The sequence below is a fragment of the Amblyraja radiata genome, chromosome 35 (genome assembly GCF_010909765.2).
Source record: "Amblyraja radiata isolate CabotCenter1 chromosome 35, sAmbRad1.1.pri, whole genome shotgun sequence".
Lineage (NCBI taxonomy): Eukaryota > Metazoa > Chordata > Chondrichthyes > Rajiformes > Rajidae > Amblyraja > Amblyraja radiata.
In genome coordinates this window covers 17419777-17436507 of record NC_045990.1, presented here as the reverse complement: position 1 = coordinate 17436507, position 16731 = coordinate 17419777, and the positions used below count along the sequence as shown (strand labels likewise).

The 16731-nt window shown below is 46.2% G+C and overlaps 1 protein-coding gene across 1 annotated transcript in view; it reads left to right on the top strand.

The window, feature by feature from the left end:
* The window catches only part of rad23a (RAD23 homolog A, nucleotide excision repair protein), a 44285-nt gene that overhangs the window by 25190 nt on the left and 2364 nt on the right, over positions 1-16731 (top strand). The window contains exons 6-8 of the mRNA XM_033050795.1: positions 3107-3200; positions 7265-7395; positions 11729-11884. Coding sequence (XP_032906686.1) covers positions 3107-3200; positions 7265-7395; positions 11729-11884 — 381 coding nt within the window. The remainder of the gene's footprint in view (positions 1-3106; positions 3201-7264; positions 7396-11728; positions 11885-16731) is intronic.

The window sequence follows — 16731 nt, the reverse complement described above, 5'->3', positions numbered from 1 at the left end:
CTTACCTTCATAGACTGATGTACAAGGACCCCCAGATCCCGTTGTACTTCCCCTTTTCCCAACGATGCCATTTAGATAGTAGATCCTTCGGCCCAACTCGCCCACGCCGACCAACATGCCCCATCTACACTAGTTCCACCTGCCGGCCTTTGGCCCATATCCCTCTAAATCTGCCCTATCCATATCCATATCCTACCGTATCCATAACGTCGTTGTACTGTTGGATGAACCATCCTTTGGATGTGATGTTAAACCAAGACCTTATGTCAGGTAGACATAAAAGATCCAGTGTTGCAGAATTAAATATCTCGTGTCATAATACACATCTCTTAATGAACACCAAAATCAAATAGCCTCATCAGTGTCACACTGCAGTTTGTAAGAGCTTGCTTTGGAGATATCGGCTGCTGCAATTTCTATGTGACAAGAGTGGCTACATTAAAAAGTGCTACACTGACTGTTCTTCGAAATTATCCTGAGGTTGTAAAAGGTGCTACTTAAATGTATGTTTTCAAATAAGTCGGCTAAAATCCAAACTATTACATGCAGGCAAAGGAATTAGCATCATATTCGGCATGGACATTGTGAGCTGAAGGGCTGTGCTGTTCTTAGGCCCCCTTTGATCATGACTGACCATGGGTGTATCCAGGGTGTTATTCCCTATATGGAGGACGCCTGTGCGTGACTTTGTTTAACATGGGGAGACTGGTGCACAGACAGCCACCCCACAGTCCTTGACAGATCTGGGTCAGGATCCAGTGGCATGGAGTCCAAGATGACTGGAGACCCTTTTCTGCTGCAGCCTTCATCCGCCTTCCCAGCCGTTGTGACGCTCCACTAAGGTCAGCCATCGTCCTCCGCCTGTTCCACCGTTGAGGTCTTGGTTGGATTGCTCTTTGTCAAAGACCTCCCCCTCAACCTTACCGCCATGGGTGGCCCGACCAGGAGCGTAGCTCCAGACGGCATCGCTCTCAGGATCTCAGGTCCACACATGCTTCTCCACCACGACAAGGTGACAATCCACAGAGAAGATCTATACTGTACTGTTGTACGTTCTATACAATGTTCTGGATGGTACAGCTTTTATTCTTTTTTCTGCATTTGGGTATTGCTGGCAAATTGACTATTTATTGCTCAACACTTATTGCTCTTGGGAAGGTGGTGGTGAGCTGTAGTTGGAGGTGAAGCTGCTCCCATGGTGGTGTTAAGTGGGGAGTGCCGGCTTTGGACCCTGTGATGATAATCACTATACTTCAATAGTGCTTTATCTATCACATATGCACAGTGAGATTATTTTTGCATATATTATACATGGAGGTGCCGCCATGTTTAGCGACATTATGCAAAGTCCGGTCAGCCCGCCCACTTGATGTGTGGGAAGGAACTGCACTTGCTGGTTTCCACCGAAGATAGACACAAAAAGCTGGAGTAACTCAGCACGTCAGGCAGCATCTCTGGAGAAAAGGAATAGGTGACATTTCTGGTCGAGACCCTTCTTCAGATTGAGAGTCAGGGGAAAGGGGACCCTGAGTCTGAAGAAGGGTCTCAACCAGAAACATCACCCATTCCTTCTCTCCAGAGATGCTGCCTGACCCGCTGAGTTACTCCAGCTTTTTGTGTATATCCAAGTGCTCGATGTACTGGAGCAGTTCCTGTGAGCCGACGTCCCTCTCCTTTCCTTGAAGGCACTGGAGCTGCATCAACATCAAGAGTCCCCTCGTATCCTAACTTGGAAATATATCACCAATCAACTTTCTAACCAGCCCAAACCAGCCCAGCTCCCCCGCTTTCCCTGGCCCCCGCCTTTGCGATGTGTTTGTGTGTGAGCGGTCAGTCGATCCAGCTCGCGGTTTCATCGCTGACGGTCGATCCAGCTCGAGGTTTTTCAGGCGAGTGCCCTCGAGCTTGAATGTCGAAGACAGTCGCTGAGAAGTCGCGTTAGTGGGACAGGTCCTTACTGGTCCATGCTGCTCACATCCGACGTCTCCAGCTCCCCCCTTTTCCCGTTGTCCAACAAACCTTCGGGCTGGTTCCTGATCCTGCCGACCGAAGAGCCTTTGGGCAGATTAAGAGACTTTGGGCTGGTTAGAAGGAGGATTGGTGATATATTTCCAAGTTAGGGCAAGAGGGGACTCTTGATGTTGATGCAGCTACTGCTCTTCTCCTTGATGATCAAGAAACTGCAGATGCTGTAATCTTAAACAGTGCACAAAGTGCTGGAGGAACTCAGCGAGTTAGTTAGCACCAGTGGAGGGAATGATCAAAAGACCTTTCAGGGTCGGGACCCTTCTTCAGACTAAATCTGTAAAAGGGTCCCAGTCCAAAGCGTTACCTGCCCATTCCCACCACAGATGCTGCCTGACCATCATCTATTGTCTTTCCGCTGACTGGTTAGCACGCAACAAAAGCTTTTCACTGTACCTCGGTACACGTGACAATAAACTAAACTAAACTAAACTCAACGAAACTCAAACAGCTTCCTCCAGCACTTTGTGGTTTGCTCATGGTAGCCTATGCAAATAACTGCATTGCATTATATAGAAGGTTCAAATTCATGTAATTGGAGCAGAATTAGGCCATTCGGCCCATCGGGTCTAATCCGCCATTCAATCACATTCCCCCTCAACGCCATTCTCCTGCCATCTCCCCATAACCTTTGACACCCGTACTAATCAAGAACCAAACAACACCAACAGATTTGTCAGGCAAGAACTCCCCTTCACAAAACCATTCTGACTCCGGCCTATTAGTCCCAGAGTACCACATACGAAATATTAAATGGGATTAGTGTAGGGTTAGCATAAATAGATGTTGATGAATGGTGTGGACTTGGTGGGCTAAAGGCCCAGTATTTGTGCTGTATGACTCTGACCCATTTACATGTTTACTGATATTATAGTGATGGTACGTAAGCTGACACTATTAAGTTAATAAGGAGCGAGAGTAAATGATGTATTTATTGCCATGTCATTTCATATAAAAGTTACATTATTTATATTAAATGGTGTGTTGTAAAATTAGAATGTCAAATTCTACAAAACATTGTTTATAAACTATTTTAATCTTGTTCGCAGAGGCACATTGAACCTGTTTTCTTTGTTTCTAGGGTCTGCCTGATAGTCCAATAGGTCCAGAGCAGGAGAGTACAACACCTCAAGATAGTCCTGAATCTGGTCAAGAATACAATCCAGAAACACTAGGCAAGGAGTAATGCTTTTAGTAAATAATCTGACAAAGCTTCCTCAAAGACCATTAGACATAGAAGCAGAATTAGGCAGTTCAGCCCATCGAATCTACTCCACCATTTGATCTATTTTTCCTTCTCAACCCCATTCAACTGCATTCCTCCAGTAACCTTTGAATCCCCTACTAATCAAGAACGTTCAATATCCACTTTAAAAATGCCCAATGACTTGACCTCCTATGGTTCAAGAAATTCCTCCTCGTCTCCATTCTAAAGGGACGTTCTTTTACTCTGAGGCTGTGCTCTCTGGTTCTAAACCCTCCCTGTACTGGAAACATCCTCTCCACATCCACTCTACCTCGGCCTTTCAATGAGATACTCCCTCTCATCCTTCTAAACTCTTGTATATCTTGGTTACATATGCTGAAGATGTTTGTATAAGTTCTCAAAGCAGAATTAGGCCATTTGGCCCATCAAGTCTACTCCGCCATTCAATCATGGCTGGTCCATCTTTCCCTCTCAACCCTATTTTCCTGTTTACGCCCCAAAACTCCTGTCAGCCTGACTAATCTGTCGATCTCCGCCTTAGAAATATCCATTGACATGGCCTCCACAGCCATCTGTGGCAATGAATTCCACAGTTTTACCACCCACTGACAAAAGAATCCTCTGACTATTAACCATTATTTTGGCTAAACCATTTTGTTTTGGTGATGTGGCCCACTGGCATTCTGTAGTGTGGACCCCCTTGTGTAGTCATGACCTAAGCATGCTCAGCTGGTGACAGACAGCCTCAGGCTATTTGATGTCAAATGTCATGTTCTTCCCCAGACCATCAGTCATAGGCAAATCTCATGTTCTTAACCAGACCATCAGGCTGTACTCCCGCTCCCTGCTTCTAAGCAGAAACTGAACCATGAGATTCCGCTACAGGATGTACAGGGCGGCACGGTGGTGCAGCGGTAGAGTCGTTGCCTCACATCGCTTGCAGCGTCAGAGACCCGGTTCCATGTGTGTGAGAGCGCAGGAGTGGGAGATGGTGCAGATGTACATGTGGCTGAAGTGCTGGGTGGAGGTCCTTGGCTTCTGGCAAGGCTGGGTCCAATATGTTGCCTGTCATCAGTATCGTGGCCTGCATTGTGTTGTGGAGGTTTGCTGATAACACGATGCGGGTCTGAGCTCACTTGGTGTGAGAATGGAACAATGTAGCTTCAGAAACAGCAGCAAAATAGAGAAGGCGGGATATTGTTCCAACCATACAACAGCTTTCATGGCCGCACTGAATTTACTGAATGCAGCCTCAGTCCTGGTTACAGTGAGATTTGAACACGACCTTGGATTTACTAACTTTGTACCATAAACTAATGTACTTGGCTGATCTGCAAGAATACATTCCTGTCATCGGCTCTGACCTTCCTTCCATCGAGGGGATTTATCGCAGTCGCTGCCTCAAAAAGGCTGGCAGTATCATCAAAGACCCACACCATCCTGGCCACACACTCATCTCCCTGCTACCTTCAGGTAGAAGGTACAGGAGCCTGAAGACTGCAACAACCAGGTTCAGGAATAGCTACTTCCCCACAGCCATCAGGCTATTAAACCTGGCTCGGACAAAACTCTGATTATTAATAGCCACTTTCTGTTATTTGCACTTTATCAGTTTATTTATTCATGTGTGTATATATTTATATTACGGTATATGGACACACTGATCTGTTTTGTAGTAAATGCCTACTATGTTCTGTGTGCTTAAGCAAAGCAAGAATTTCATTGTCCTATACAGGGACACATGACAATAAACTCACTTGACACTTGAACTTGAACTTGATCATGGCTGATCATCCCCAATCAGTACCCCGTTCCTGCCTTCTCCCCATATCCCCTGACTCTCTCTCGCTATCTTTAAGCGCCCTATCTGGCTCCCTCTTGAAGGCATCCAGAGAACCCGCCTCCACCGCCCTCTGAGGCAGAGAATTCCACAGACTCACCACTCTCTGTGAGAAAAAGTGTTTCCTCGTGGGGTAGAGGTGAATCGGACGGTATGCTAACTTATGGAAGGACCATTCTGAAAACTGATGACAGAAGGGGAAAAGCTGTTCCTGAGTCCGGTAGGGCCACTTTCAAGCTTCTATAACTTCTGCAGGAATGGAGCATGGAGAAGAAGGAATAACCGGGTTGGGACAAGTCTTTGATTATGTTGGCTGCTTTTCCGAGGCAGCATGAAGTATAGAAGGAGTCGATGGTGGGAAGTCTGCTCTGTGTGATGGTCTGGGCTACATATACAACTCTGCATTTTATTGTGGTCTTGTGCAGAGCTATTCCCAAATCAAACTGTAATGCAATCCAACAGTACGCTTCCTATGTTGCATCTGTGCAAGTTTGTAAGAGTTATTGGAGACATGCCAACATTTCTTAGTCTCCTCAGGAAGTAGAGGCGTTGATGTGGCTTCTTGGCTGTCACATCAAGGTGGTCAGTCCATGACAGATAACTGGTAATATTAACACCAAGGATCTTAAGAGCTCTCAGCCATTTCCACTTTGGTACTATTGATGCTGATGGGGGCATGTATTCCACGGTGCTTCCTGAAGTCGATAACTAGCTTCTTCTTGCTGACATTGAGGGAGATTTTATTGTCCTAACTCCAAGGACAGATCCTGTCCTACCAATTTGATTTAATCAGTCTGAAGAAGGTTCTCGACCCGAAAAGTCACCTATTCCTTCGCTCCATAGATGCTGCCTCACCCGCTGAGTTTCTCCAGCATTTTTGTCTACCAATCTGATTGAATTCTTTGAAGAGTAAACAAAATATACTGATGTGGGCAGAGCATATGTGATTTACATGGACTTTTGGCAAGGTCCCACTTGGGAACTGGTTCAAAAGGTTAGAGCCCATGGGATTCAGGGCGAGGTGGAAATATTGGTTTGACAACAGGAGAAAGAGGATGATGGTAGAGGGTTGTTTTTGTAATTGGATGCCTATTGGTGGTGTCCCAGTAGGATCAGAGCTGGGATACAAGCGGTTTGCAATACACATGACTGACATGGGCGTGGATGTGAGAGGCAAGATCAGTCATTTGTGGATGACATGAAGATAGTGATAGTTGATAGTGATATGGGTGGTTTTAGGCTGCAGAGAAACATTGATGTGCTGGTGAAACGGGCCGAGGAATAGCAGATGGAGTTTAATTCAGATAAATGTGAGGTGAGGCATTTTGGGAGTACTAATGAGGCTCGGATATACACCATGAATGTCAGGCTCTAAGGGAGTATTGAGGAACAGAGATATTACAACGTTTCTTTGTAGATGGTAACACAGGTCGACAATGCGGTTAGGCAGGCGTGTATGATACTGGTTGCGGCATTGATGACTGAAGTAGAGAGGTTATGCTCCAATATTATAAAACCTTGGTCAGACCTCAGCTGGTGTATGCCTGTGGTTATGGTCACCAAGCTAAAGGAAAGATGTGATAGTAGTGGGCAGAATGCAGAGGCGATTCACCAGGATGCTGCCAGAGATGGAACAGTTCAGTTACGAGGAGAGACTGGGGAAACTGGGTTATTTTCCCTGGGGCAGAGGAGGTTAAGAGAGGAATTGATTGAGACATGTAAAATTATGAGAGGTATGTATATTGGGTAGACTGCAAGAAACTTTCCCCCTTGTCAGAGGCAGATAAAACGAGAGGATTTGGTTTAGGGTCAGGTGGAAGAGATTCAGACGGGCTAGGAGGTGAAGCCTCTTCACCCAGAGAGTGGTCAGTACCTGGAGTCTGGTTGAACCTGGGTCACTGACAGCAGATAAGAAGTATCTAGGTATGGAATCGAACTGTCCAGGCATAGAGGGCTTTGGACCAAGTGCTGCCAGATGGGATTAAAACGGTCGAGTGCCTTTAGTTATTGTGGATGAGTTTGGTCGAGTCTGTATGAGTCTGTGACTTTGACTCAAATGCATGAAGAATATTGTCTGATCTACCAGACTTTTGAAGTATAATGAGTGAGAAACATGTCACAGCTCCTGTCACCTGACCCTCCTGTTTAATGCTTCAATCCTGACCGTTTTAAAATGTCCTTTCTTCCCGCAGGTGAGAGCCCACTGGAGTTCCTTCACGATTTACCTCAGTTTCAGAACATGAGACAGGTACTTCAACAGAACCCATCGATGTTGCCGGCCCTTCTCCAGCAACTGGGGAGAGAAAACCCACAACTATTGCAGGTACGTGTGAACAACTGAGCAACGGACAGGTCAGTATCTGACCTGAGAGACAGAATGTAGGGAGAACGGTGCCTGACCAAGTCTATCCCACCCCCACCCAAGTCGCACTAGCCTCTTGTTTTCACTCAACAAACAGCTAACAATGGCCGGTAGACAAAAGTACTGGAGGAACTCAGCGGGTGCGGCAGCATCTATGGAGCGAAGGAAATAGGCAACGTTTCGGGCACGCACTTTTGTCTACCTCCGATTTTCCAGCATATGCAGTTCCTTCTTAAAGACCTGAAATGTCACCTATTCTTTTTTCTCCAGGGATGCTGCCCGTCCCTCTGAGTTACTTCAGCATTTTGTGTCTATCTTCAGTGTGAACCAGCATCTGCAGTTCCTTCCTATGTTACTTAAACAGCTAACCATGGCCTTCCCTTTATCATCATTACCTTTTTGCATATCTTTTATTCATTGTTCTTTATCTCTCTACTTCATTGTCTATATCTCTCGTTTCCCGTATCCCTAACCAGTCTGAAGAAGGGTCTCGACCCGAAACGTCACCCATTCCTTCTCTCCAGAGCTGCTGCCTGTCCCGCTGAGTTACTCCAGCTTTTTGTGTCTATCTTCGGTTTAAACCAGCATCTGCAGTTCCTTCCTACACAAGTCAGTCTATTACTGTACGTCCATAATGAGCACAGTACAACACTATTTCCGGTTTAAATGCATAGCATCTTATTGCTTACATCTGATCCAAGCTAAATCCCATTGGAGCTGTTCGATGATGTTAGTGAGTGTGTGGGGATTTGAATGAACAATCCGTTTCCCCAGAACAGAGGTGGTTAATGATACAGAAAATACAAATCTATTTCAGGTTAAACTGTGACGGTGGAACAGATGTGTAACCAGTGAAAGGGCTGAAGTGAGAAAATTCTCCACACAGTGATCAGTTTGCAGACTGTTAACACGAGTGCCAAACTTAACATAATTTAACAGACACTTGGAGGCTGTGACCAGAATCGGGAGTAAAGAGTAAAGGGCCTGTCCCACGAGCATGCGACTGCATTCGGCAAGCACAAACTAACGTGGTCGCTTGAGCCGTACGGCCATGCGGGGCCGGTCCCACTTCGATCGCCGGAGCCGTATGGAGTTGTGCGGAGCTGGTCCCGACATCGCGCGGGGCTCCGAAAAACTGACAGTGTTCAAAAATTCCGTGTGGCAACGGCCTGCTGGCCCGCAGCCGCATTGAGGCCATACGCCTCAATGGGCATACGCAGCGTCTTGACGCCATACGCAGCGTCTTGACGCCATACGTCACGCGCGAATTTCCCGCGAGCTTCGCTCGAATTTCACGTCACTCTCTCGACCACCGCGCGGACCCCGCTTCTAGTTTGGTCGCGCTCACCGCATGCAGGCGCATGCTGGTGGGACCGGCCCTGTACGGGGATCACTCAACCTCCGCGCGACCCCCGCTTCCGGTTTGGTTGCGCTCGCCGCATGCAGGCGCATGCTGGTGGGACCGGCCCTGTACGGGGATCACTCAACCTCCGCACGACCCCCGCTTCCGGTTTGGTCACGCTCGCCGCATGCAGGCGCATGCTAGTGGGACCGGCCCTGTACGGGGATCACTCGACCTCCGCACGACCCCCGCTTCCGGTTTGGTCACGCTCGTCGCATGGTCGTGGGACAGGCCCTTTACGTTTTTAATTTGGTTATCAGAATGGACGTAACCCCCATCCCCTCTCCCTCTGTGCGCTTCCCACACCCTAGTCGTCGTACTAGTTTCACTGTTGAGTTTCAATGTCTGTATAATTCGTTATCATCCGCCCCACAGACAACAACGGACCATTGTGGGCTCCACCTTCATTGATCATCGTTTCCTTTTGCATATGTTCCATTTACCTCCATACCTCTCATTTCCCTCTCCCCTCGCTCTCAGTCTGAAGAAGGATCTTGACCTGAAACATCACCTATTACTTCTCTCCAAAGATGCTGCCTGTCCCGCTGAGTTACTCCAGCTTTCTGTGTCTATCTTTAAGCGGAATGGGATTCCTGGACATGGAGTACTTTGTGATAATGGTCACTGACATTTGTTGGTACAGTAAACATTGGCCTAGATGCTTTGACCATCAGTAAGTACTCACCACTGATCTGGACCAAAGCTGGCTCAAAGATCCAGTGACCCCTGTGGCTTGGACACCCCCTTCTCTAGGATTTGATGTTGTCACACATCTGTTCAAAGTACCACTCTTAGTGCCCAGCAACAGTGAAGCCATCAAGCAGAGCAACAAATCACATTGAAGTAGGAAGGAACTGCAAATGCTGGTTCACACTGAAGATAGATACAAAATGGTGGAGTAACTCAGCAGGACAGACAGCGTCTCTGGAGAGAAGGAATGGGTGATGTTTCGGGTCGAGACCCTTCTTCAGACTGAAGGAATGGGTGACGTTTTGGGTCGAGACTGAAGGAATGGGTGACGTGTCTGAAGAAGGGTCTCGACCCAAAAACGTCACCCATTCCTTCTATCCAGAGATGCTGCTGAGTTACTCCAGCATTTTGTATCTATGTAGAAGTGGAAATGGTTGAGTGTTTCAAGTTTCTTGGTGTCAATATTACCAACAATTTATCGTGGACCAACCACATTGATGCGACATCAGGAAGACACATCAACGCCTCTACTTCCTAAGGAGATTAGGGAAATTCTGCATGTCTCCAGTGACTCTTACAAGCTTCTACAGTGTTTGACGGCACTGGGCCTGTACTCGTTGGAGTTTAGAAGAATGAGGGGGTCCTCATTGAAACGTGCCGACTAGTGAAGGCCTGGATAGAGTGGATGTGGAGAGGATGTTTCCACTAGTGGGAGAGTCTCGGTCTATACGTCACAGCCTCAGAATTAAAGGACGTCGTTTTAGGAAGGAGATGAGGAGGGATTTCTTTAGCCAGAGGGTGGCGAATCTGTGGAATGTTTCACTACAGGCGACTGTGGAGGCCGTCAATTGATATGTTTAAGACAGAGATAGATAGATTCTTGATTGGTACAGATTCAGGGGTTGTGGGGAGAAGGCAGGAGAATGGGGTTAGAAGCGAGAGATTTATCAGCCATGAATGAATGGCGGAGTAGATTTGACGGGCCGAATGGCCTAATTCTGCTCTTATCACATTACTTTATGACCTACAGATGCACCAAATGTTGCATCACAGCTTGGTTTGGGAACAGTTCTACCCAAGACCGCAAGAAATTCCATTGAGCTGTAGATGTAGCCCAGTCAGTCACACAGACCAGACTTCCCACGATTGACTCCTTCTACACAATTCTGCCTTGGAAAAGAAGCCAACATAATGAAAGACTTGTCCCACTCCAGTCATTCCTTCTTCCCCTAGCTCTCGTCCAGCAGAAAGTACAGAAGCTTGAAAGCATGCACCATCAAACTCGGGAACAGCTTTTCCCCCTCTGTTATCAAGCATCTGAACATTCGTTCCCTTGTCCGATTCACCTCTACCCCATTGCCGACATTGGACTTTGTCTATGGAACTGATGCGCTACAATGCTGAGAATTGTGTTCTACACTATCTTCCCCTTTGATCTACCCATGGAACGAGTTTGACTTGATTGCATTTATTTAGAGCGTTATCTGAATTGTTTTTTTGTAGCATGCAAAACAAAGCTTTGCATTGTACCTCGGTATATGTGACGATAATAAACCCAAACGCAAAATGATGATGAGTTGAATATTCTCATCAGGAAGGCCGGCTCTGTCCTGGGGGCGGAGTTGGAGTTGGAGTTGGATTCACGGGAGGTTGGTCTTGGAGGGGAGGATGCTCCTCAAACTGCGGAGCATCCTGGACAATACAGCTCACCCCCTCCATGACACACTGGTCAACCTGAGGAGCACCTTCAGCAACAGACTGGTTCCACCAAGATGCAGCACAGAACGCCACAGGAGATCCTTCTTCCCTGTGGCTATCAAAGTGTACAACTCCTCCCTCTTCTGTCGAGGGGTCGACTGAGACTGACTCCCCCCCCCTCCCCCATTCTTTGCACCTCCCCAATCCTTTCCACTCGTCACTTTAATTTCATGTTTCATGTATCTTGCGTTTTATAACTGTTGGCAGATCAATTTCCCTCCTGGGATAAATAGAGTTCTATCGTATCGTGTCGTATTTATTTGAAAACATTCATTTATTTTAGCATCTGAAAGCTTGTTCGGCACTTGTTTGACTTAGTATATTATGGCACAAGTTACCCGCAGCCTACAATGAGTTAATGGGATGTGAAGTGCTTGCGTTTGTTTTGATGTAACAGAGTGCTCCATGGGGTAAATGTAATGTTGAGTCATATCATTCTTGCAGCAAATCAGCCAACATCAGGAACAGTTCATCCAGATGTTAAACGAGCCCATGGAGGAACCTGGAGAGATTGAAGAGGAGATGGGAGCGGTTGGAGAGGACACATCACAAGCAAACTACATTCAGGTCACACCCCAAGAAAAGGAAGCCATCGAACGGGTCAGTACAATTCACTAGAGAAATGCAGCCAAACCACAAGAAACCTTGGTGTTGGACTCAAAACAAACATTTCCCCCCTCTGGTTATTGTGTATCAGTGGCATTTCTAATATTGGCTTTGTTAAAACAAAGCTAATCAACATCTCTAGTCAACTCTACGAACATCTTAACGATAGGAGCGGCACAGTGGCGTAGTGATAGAGTTGCTGCCTTACAGTGCCAGAGACCCGGGTTACATCCTGGATACATATGTCGTCTGGACGGAGTTTGTACGTTCTCCCCGTGACCACGTGGGTTTTCTCCAGGTGCTCCAGTTTTCTCCCACACTCCACAAACATGCAGGCTTATGCCTCTGTCCCACTTAGGAAACCTGAACGGAAAACTCGGGAGACTTTGCGCCCCACCCAAGGTTTCCGTGCGGTTCCCGGAGGTTGCAGGTGGTTGCCGGAGGTTGCAGGTGGTTGCCGGAGGTTGCAGGTAGTGGAAGCAGGTAGGGAGACTGACATAAACCTCCCAGAACTGCACGGTAACCTTGGGTGGGGCGCAAAGTCTCCAGAGGTTTCCGTTCAGGTTTCCTAAGTGGGACAGGGGCATAACAGGCTAATTTGGCTTCGGTAAAAATTGTAAATTTTCCCAAGTGTGTAGGATAGTGCTTGTGTATGGGGATCGCTGGTCGACATGGACTCGGTGGGCTGAAGGGCCTGTTTCCACGTTGTATCTGTACACTGAACTAAATGTCAACTTTAATTAAAGTGGTACAATTCATTGTCTATTAGTTCTGACCACCTTTGATATCTAGGGGACAGTCAGGTATTTCTACAAGTACGATGGTTGTCCAGGATGGGTATGTTGTCTTCCTGGTGCCAGGGTGACTGAGTTCCAGATGATCCTGATGGGGAGGGTGAATGAACACCCTGAGACTGTGGTCTCCATCATCAGCAGAAATTGACTTTAGTTTATTGCCACATGTACCGAGAGACAGTGAAAATTTTTTTATTGCATGCTAACCAGTCAACGGAAAGACAATACCTTCTTACAATCAAGCAGTCCACAGTTACATGATACAGACACATGATAAAGGGAATAATGTGAAGAAATGGTGCTGGCGGAGTGAGATTTGAAAGAGTGGAGCGATTGGCATGTGGCATGTTGGCCTTTATAACAAGAGGAATCGAATATAGGAGAAAAGAGGTCCTTCTGCAGTTGTACAGAGCACTAGTAAAACCACACCTGGAGTATTGCGTGCAGTTTTGGTCCCCTAATTTGAGGAAGAACATTCTTGCTATTGAGGGAGTGCGGCGTAGGTTTAATTCCCGGGATGGTGGGACTGTCATATGCTGAGAGAATGGAGCAGCTGGGCTTGTACACTCTGGAGTTTAGAAGGATGAGAGGGTATCTCATTGAAACATGTAAGATTGCTAAGGGCTTGGACACACTAGAGGCAGGAAACATGTTCCCGATGTTGGGGGAGTCCAGAACCAGGGACCACAGTTTAAGAATAAGGAGTAAGCCATTTAGAACGGAGAAGAGGAAACACTTTTTCTCACAGAGAGTGGTGAGTCTGTGGAATTCTCTGCCTCAGAGGGCGGTGGAGGCAGGTTCTGTGGATGCTTTCAAGAGAGAGCTAGATAGGGCTCTTAAAAATAGCGGAGTCAGGGGATATGGGTAGAAGGCAGGAACAGGGTACTGATTGGGGATGATCAGCCATGATCACATTGAATGGCGGTGCTGGCTCGAAGGGCCAAATGGCCTACTCCTGCACCTATTGTCTATTGTCTATTGATTGTAATGCGTGGTTGCAGATCCACTTCTGCGGCAAGCACACAAAGAGTCACCTGGCTTGCCGGTGGTCAGATTTCAAGGAGATAAGAATGACATTGAAAAGCAAGAACTCAAAGGTAATTATCGCTGGGGTACTATTGGCTCCATGTGTGTGAGAGCGCAGGAGTGGGAGATGGTGCAGATGTACATGTGGCTGAAGTGCTGGGTGGAGGTCCTTGGCTTCTGGCAAGGCTGGGTCCAATATGTTGCCTGTCATCAGTATCGTGACCTGCATTGTGTTGTGGAGGTTTGCTGATAACACGATGCGGGTCTGAGCTCACTTGGTGTGAGAATGGAACAATGTAGCTTCAGAAACAGCAGCAAAATAGAGAAGGTGGGATATTGTTCCAACCATACAACAGCTTTCATGGCCGCACTGAATTTACTGAATGCAGCCTCAGTCCCGGTTACAGTGAGATTTGAACACGACCTTGGATTTACTAACTTTGTACCATAAACTAATGTACTTGGCTGATCTGCAAGAATACATTCCTGTCATCGGCTCTGACCTTCCTTCCATCGAGGGGATTTATCGCAGTCGCTGCCTCAAAAAGGCTGGCAGTATCATCAAAGACCCACACCATCCTGGCCACACACTCATCTCCCTGCTACCTTCAGGTAGAAGGTACAGGAGCCTGAAGACTGCAACAACCAGGTTCAGGAATAGCTACTTCCCCACAGCCATCAGGCTATTAAACCTGGCTCGGACAAAAATCTGATTATTAATAACCCATTTTCTGTTATTTGCACTTTATCAGTTTATTTATTCATGTGTGTATATATTTATATTATGGTATATGGACACACTTATCTGTTTTGTAGTAAAATGCCTACTATGTTCTGTGTGCTGAAGCAAAGCAAGAATTTCATTGTCCTATACAGGGACACATGACAATAAACTCACTTGAACTTGAACTGTCTCAGATCTGAGGGGCAGGGCTTTCAAGAGTGTTCACAATGTCTTCATGAAGGTGGACTGTAATGAAATTGATAATCTCATCAGGAGACACAAGGAACTGTGCGATAGTAAGGATAGTAAGGATAGTATCTTAACGATAGTAGTCAGGAATTAATTTATCTTATTTCATTTCATTGGACATTTAGGCAAGGACTTCCCAGAATTACTCTTCGAAAGGTTGATCAGATTTTTGATTACACCCATCTCTAATAAAACCTTAAATAGACACAAAATGCTGGAGTAACTCAATGGGTCAGGCAGCATCTCTGGAGAAAAGAAATAGCTGACATTTTCAGTCCAGACATTTATTCAGACTGGGAGTCAGCGGAGATGGAAACTAGAGGTATGAAAAGGTCGAGAGCCGACACCGATGACCCAGGAGCCCACAATGATCCATTGTTGGCTGTTGAGGAGGTGATAATGAAGGTATACGGACAGTAAAACCAGTAGGACATCTAGGGTGGAGGAGGAACAGAGAAAGAGGGAATGCAAGGGTTACTTAAAATTAGAGAAATCAAAAATCATATCGCTGGATTGTAAGCTGCACAAGCGGAATATGAGATGCTGCTCCTCCAATTTGTGAGTGGCCGCACTCTGACAGTGGAGGATTTGTTCTGAAGGAGGGTTTCGGCCCGAAACGTTGCCTATTTCCTTCTCTTCAGAGATGCTGCCAGAGTTACTCTAGCATCTTGTTCTTAGCAAGATTCCTGCATTTTGTGTCTATGGTGTAAGTCATCATCCACAGTTGCTCCTTACACATGCTAACAAAAGCCTCCTCTTTTCCAGGTGTAGCTAAGAAGAAGGAGGTAGTGAGTTCAGGCGGGGACACAGAGGAAATCTGGAGTGGGCCAGTGTTGAGGAGGAGGAGAGAAATATTATGGGATGCGTTAGGGTTGATAAAACCCACACACAAAACCTGTTTGCAATGTTTCCATTAAATAATGGCTTTGAGATTTGGTTATACTCAGTAGAGCATCACGATTACTTTATCATTCATATCAACACAATATGTTTATATTGGAGAATCCAATGTTCATACCACTGGGTTGTAAGCTGGAAGATGAGGTGCTGTCCTCCAGTTTGTGTGTGACCTTACTCTGGCAATGGAGGAGGCCTAGGACAGAAAGGTCAGTGTGGGAATGCGCAGGGGAGTTGAAAACAGATCAGAAGGAACGGGAGTTATATTTTCACCCAGAGACTTGTGAATCTGTGGAATTCTCTGCCACAGAAGGTAGTGGAGTCCAATTCACTGAGTGTTTTCAAGAGAGAGTTGGATATAGCTTGTAGGGCTAACGGAATCTAGGGATATGGGGAAAAAGCAGGAACGGGGTACTGATTTTGGATGATCAACCATGATCATATAGAATGGCGGTGCTGGCTCGAAGGGCCGAATGGCCTACTCCTGCACCTATTTTCTATGTTTCTATTGTGTTGGTGGAGGAAATAATTTTGAAGGGAAACAATCAGTTTTTTTTTAGTGTCATAATTTAATTAATTGTGCAAATGATACCAGCATCTATCTGTATTGAATCTGGAATTGGAACGTGAATTAATTTTCCAATCAACCCAATTCAGAATTGTTTAATGGTTACCACTAAAATGTTCAGTTTTGCATTTAAACATTGTTTTGTGTCTTTCTTGTATGTGCAGCCTAATGTTTTTATTGTTAACATTTTTCTACTTGTGTCCACCTCCGTCCTTGAAGTCATAACCCCATCTTTCTCTCGTCTCCTTCAGCCTGGCAACTCTTTGTGCTCTGAGCCTCCTACGGCTCTGACCATTTGTACATTCTTGCCTTTAATCTCTCTACACATGGCGAGGATGAATTTTAAAATAGATAGCACCCAACATCATAAGCTGTAAGCTGAAATTGTCCATCCGCCCATCTATACCCTATTATACAAAATGCTGGAGTAACTCAGCGGGACAGGCAGCATCTCTGGAGAGAAGGAATGGGTGATGTTTAGAGTCAAGATAATATCTATGCCACAACATGATGCCAAATTAAACAGCTTAAAAAATGAATTAAACAACTCCTTTTGATATCTGAAGAAGGGTCTTGACCCAAA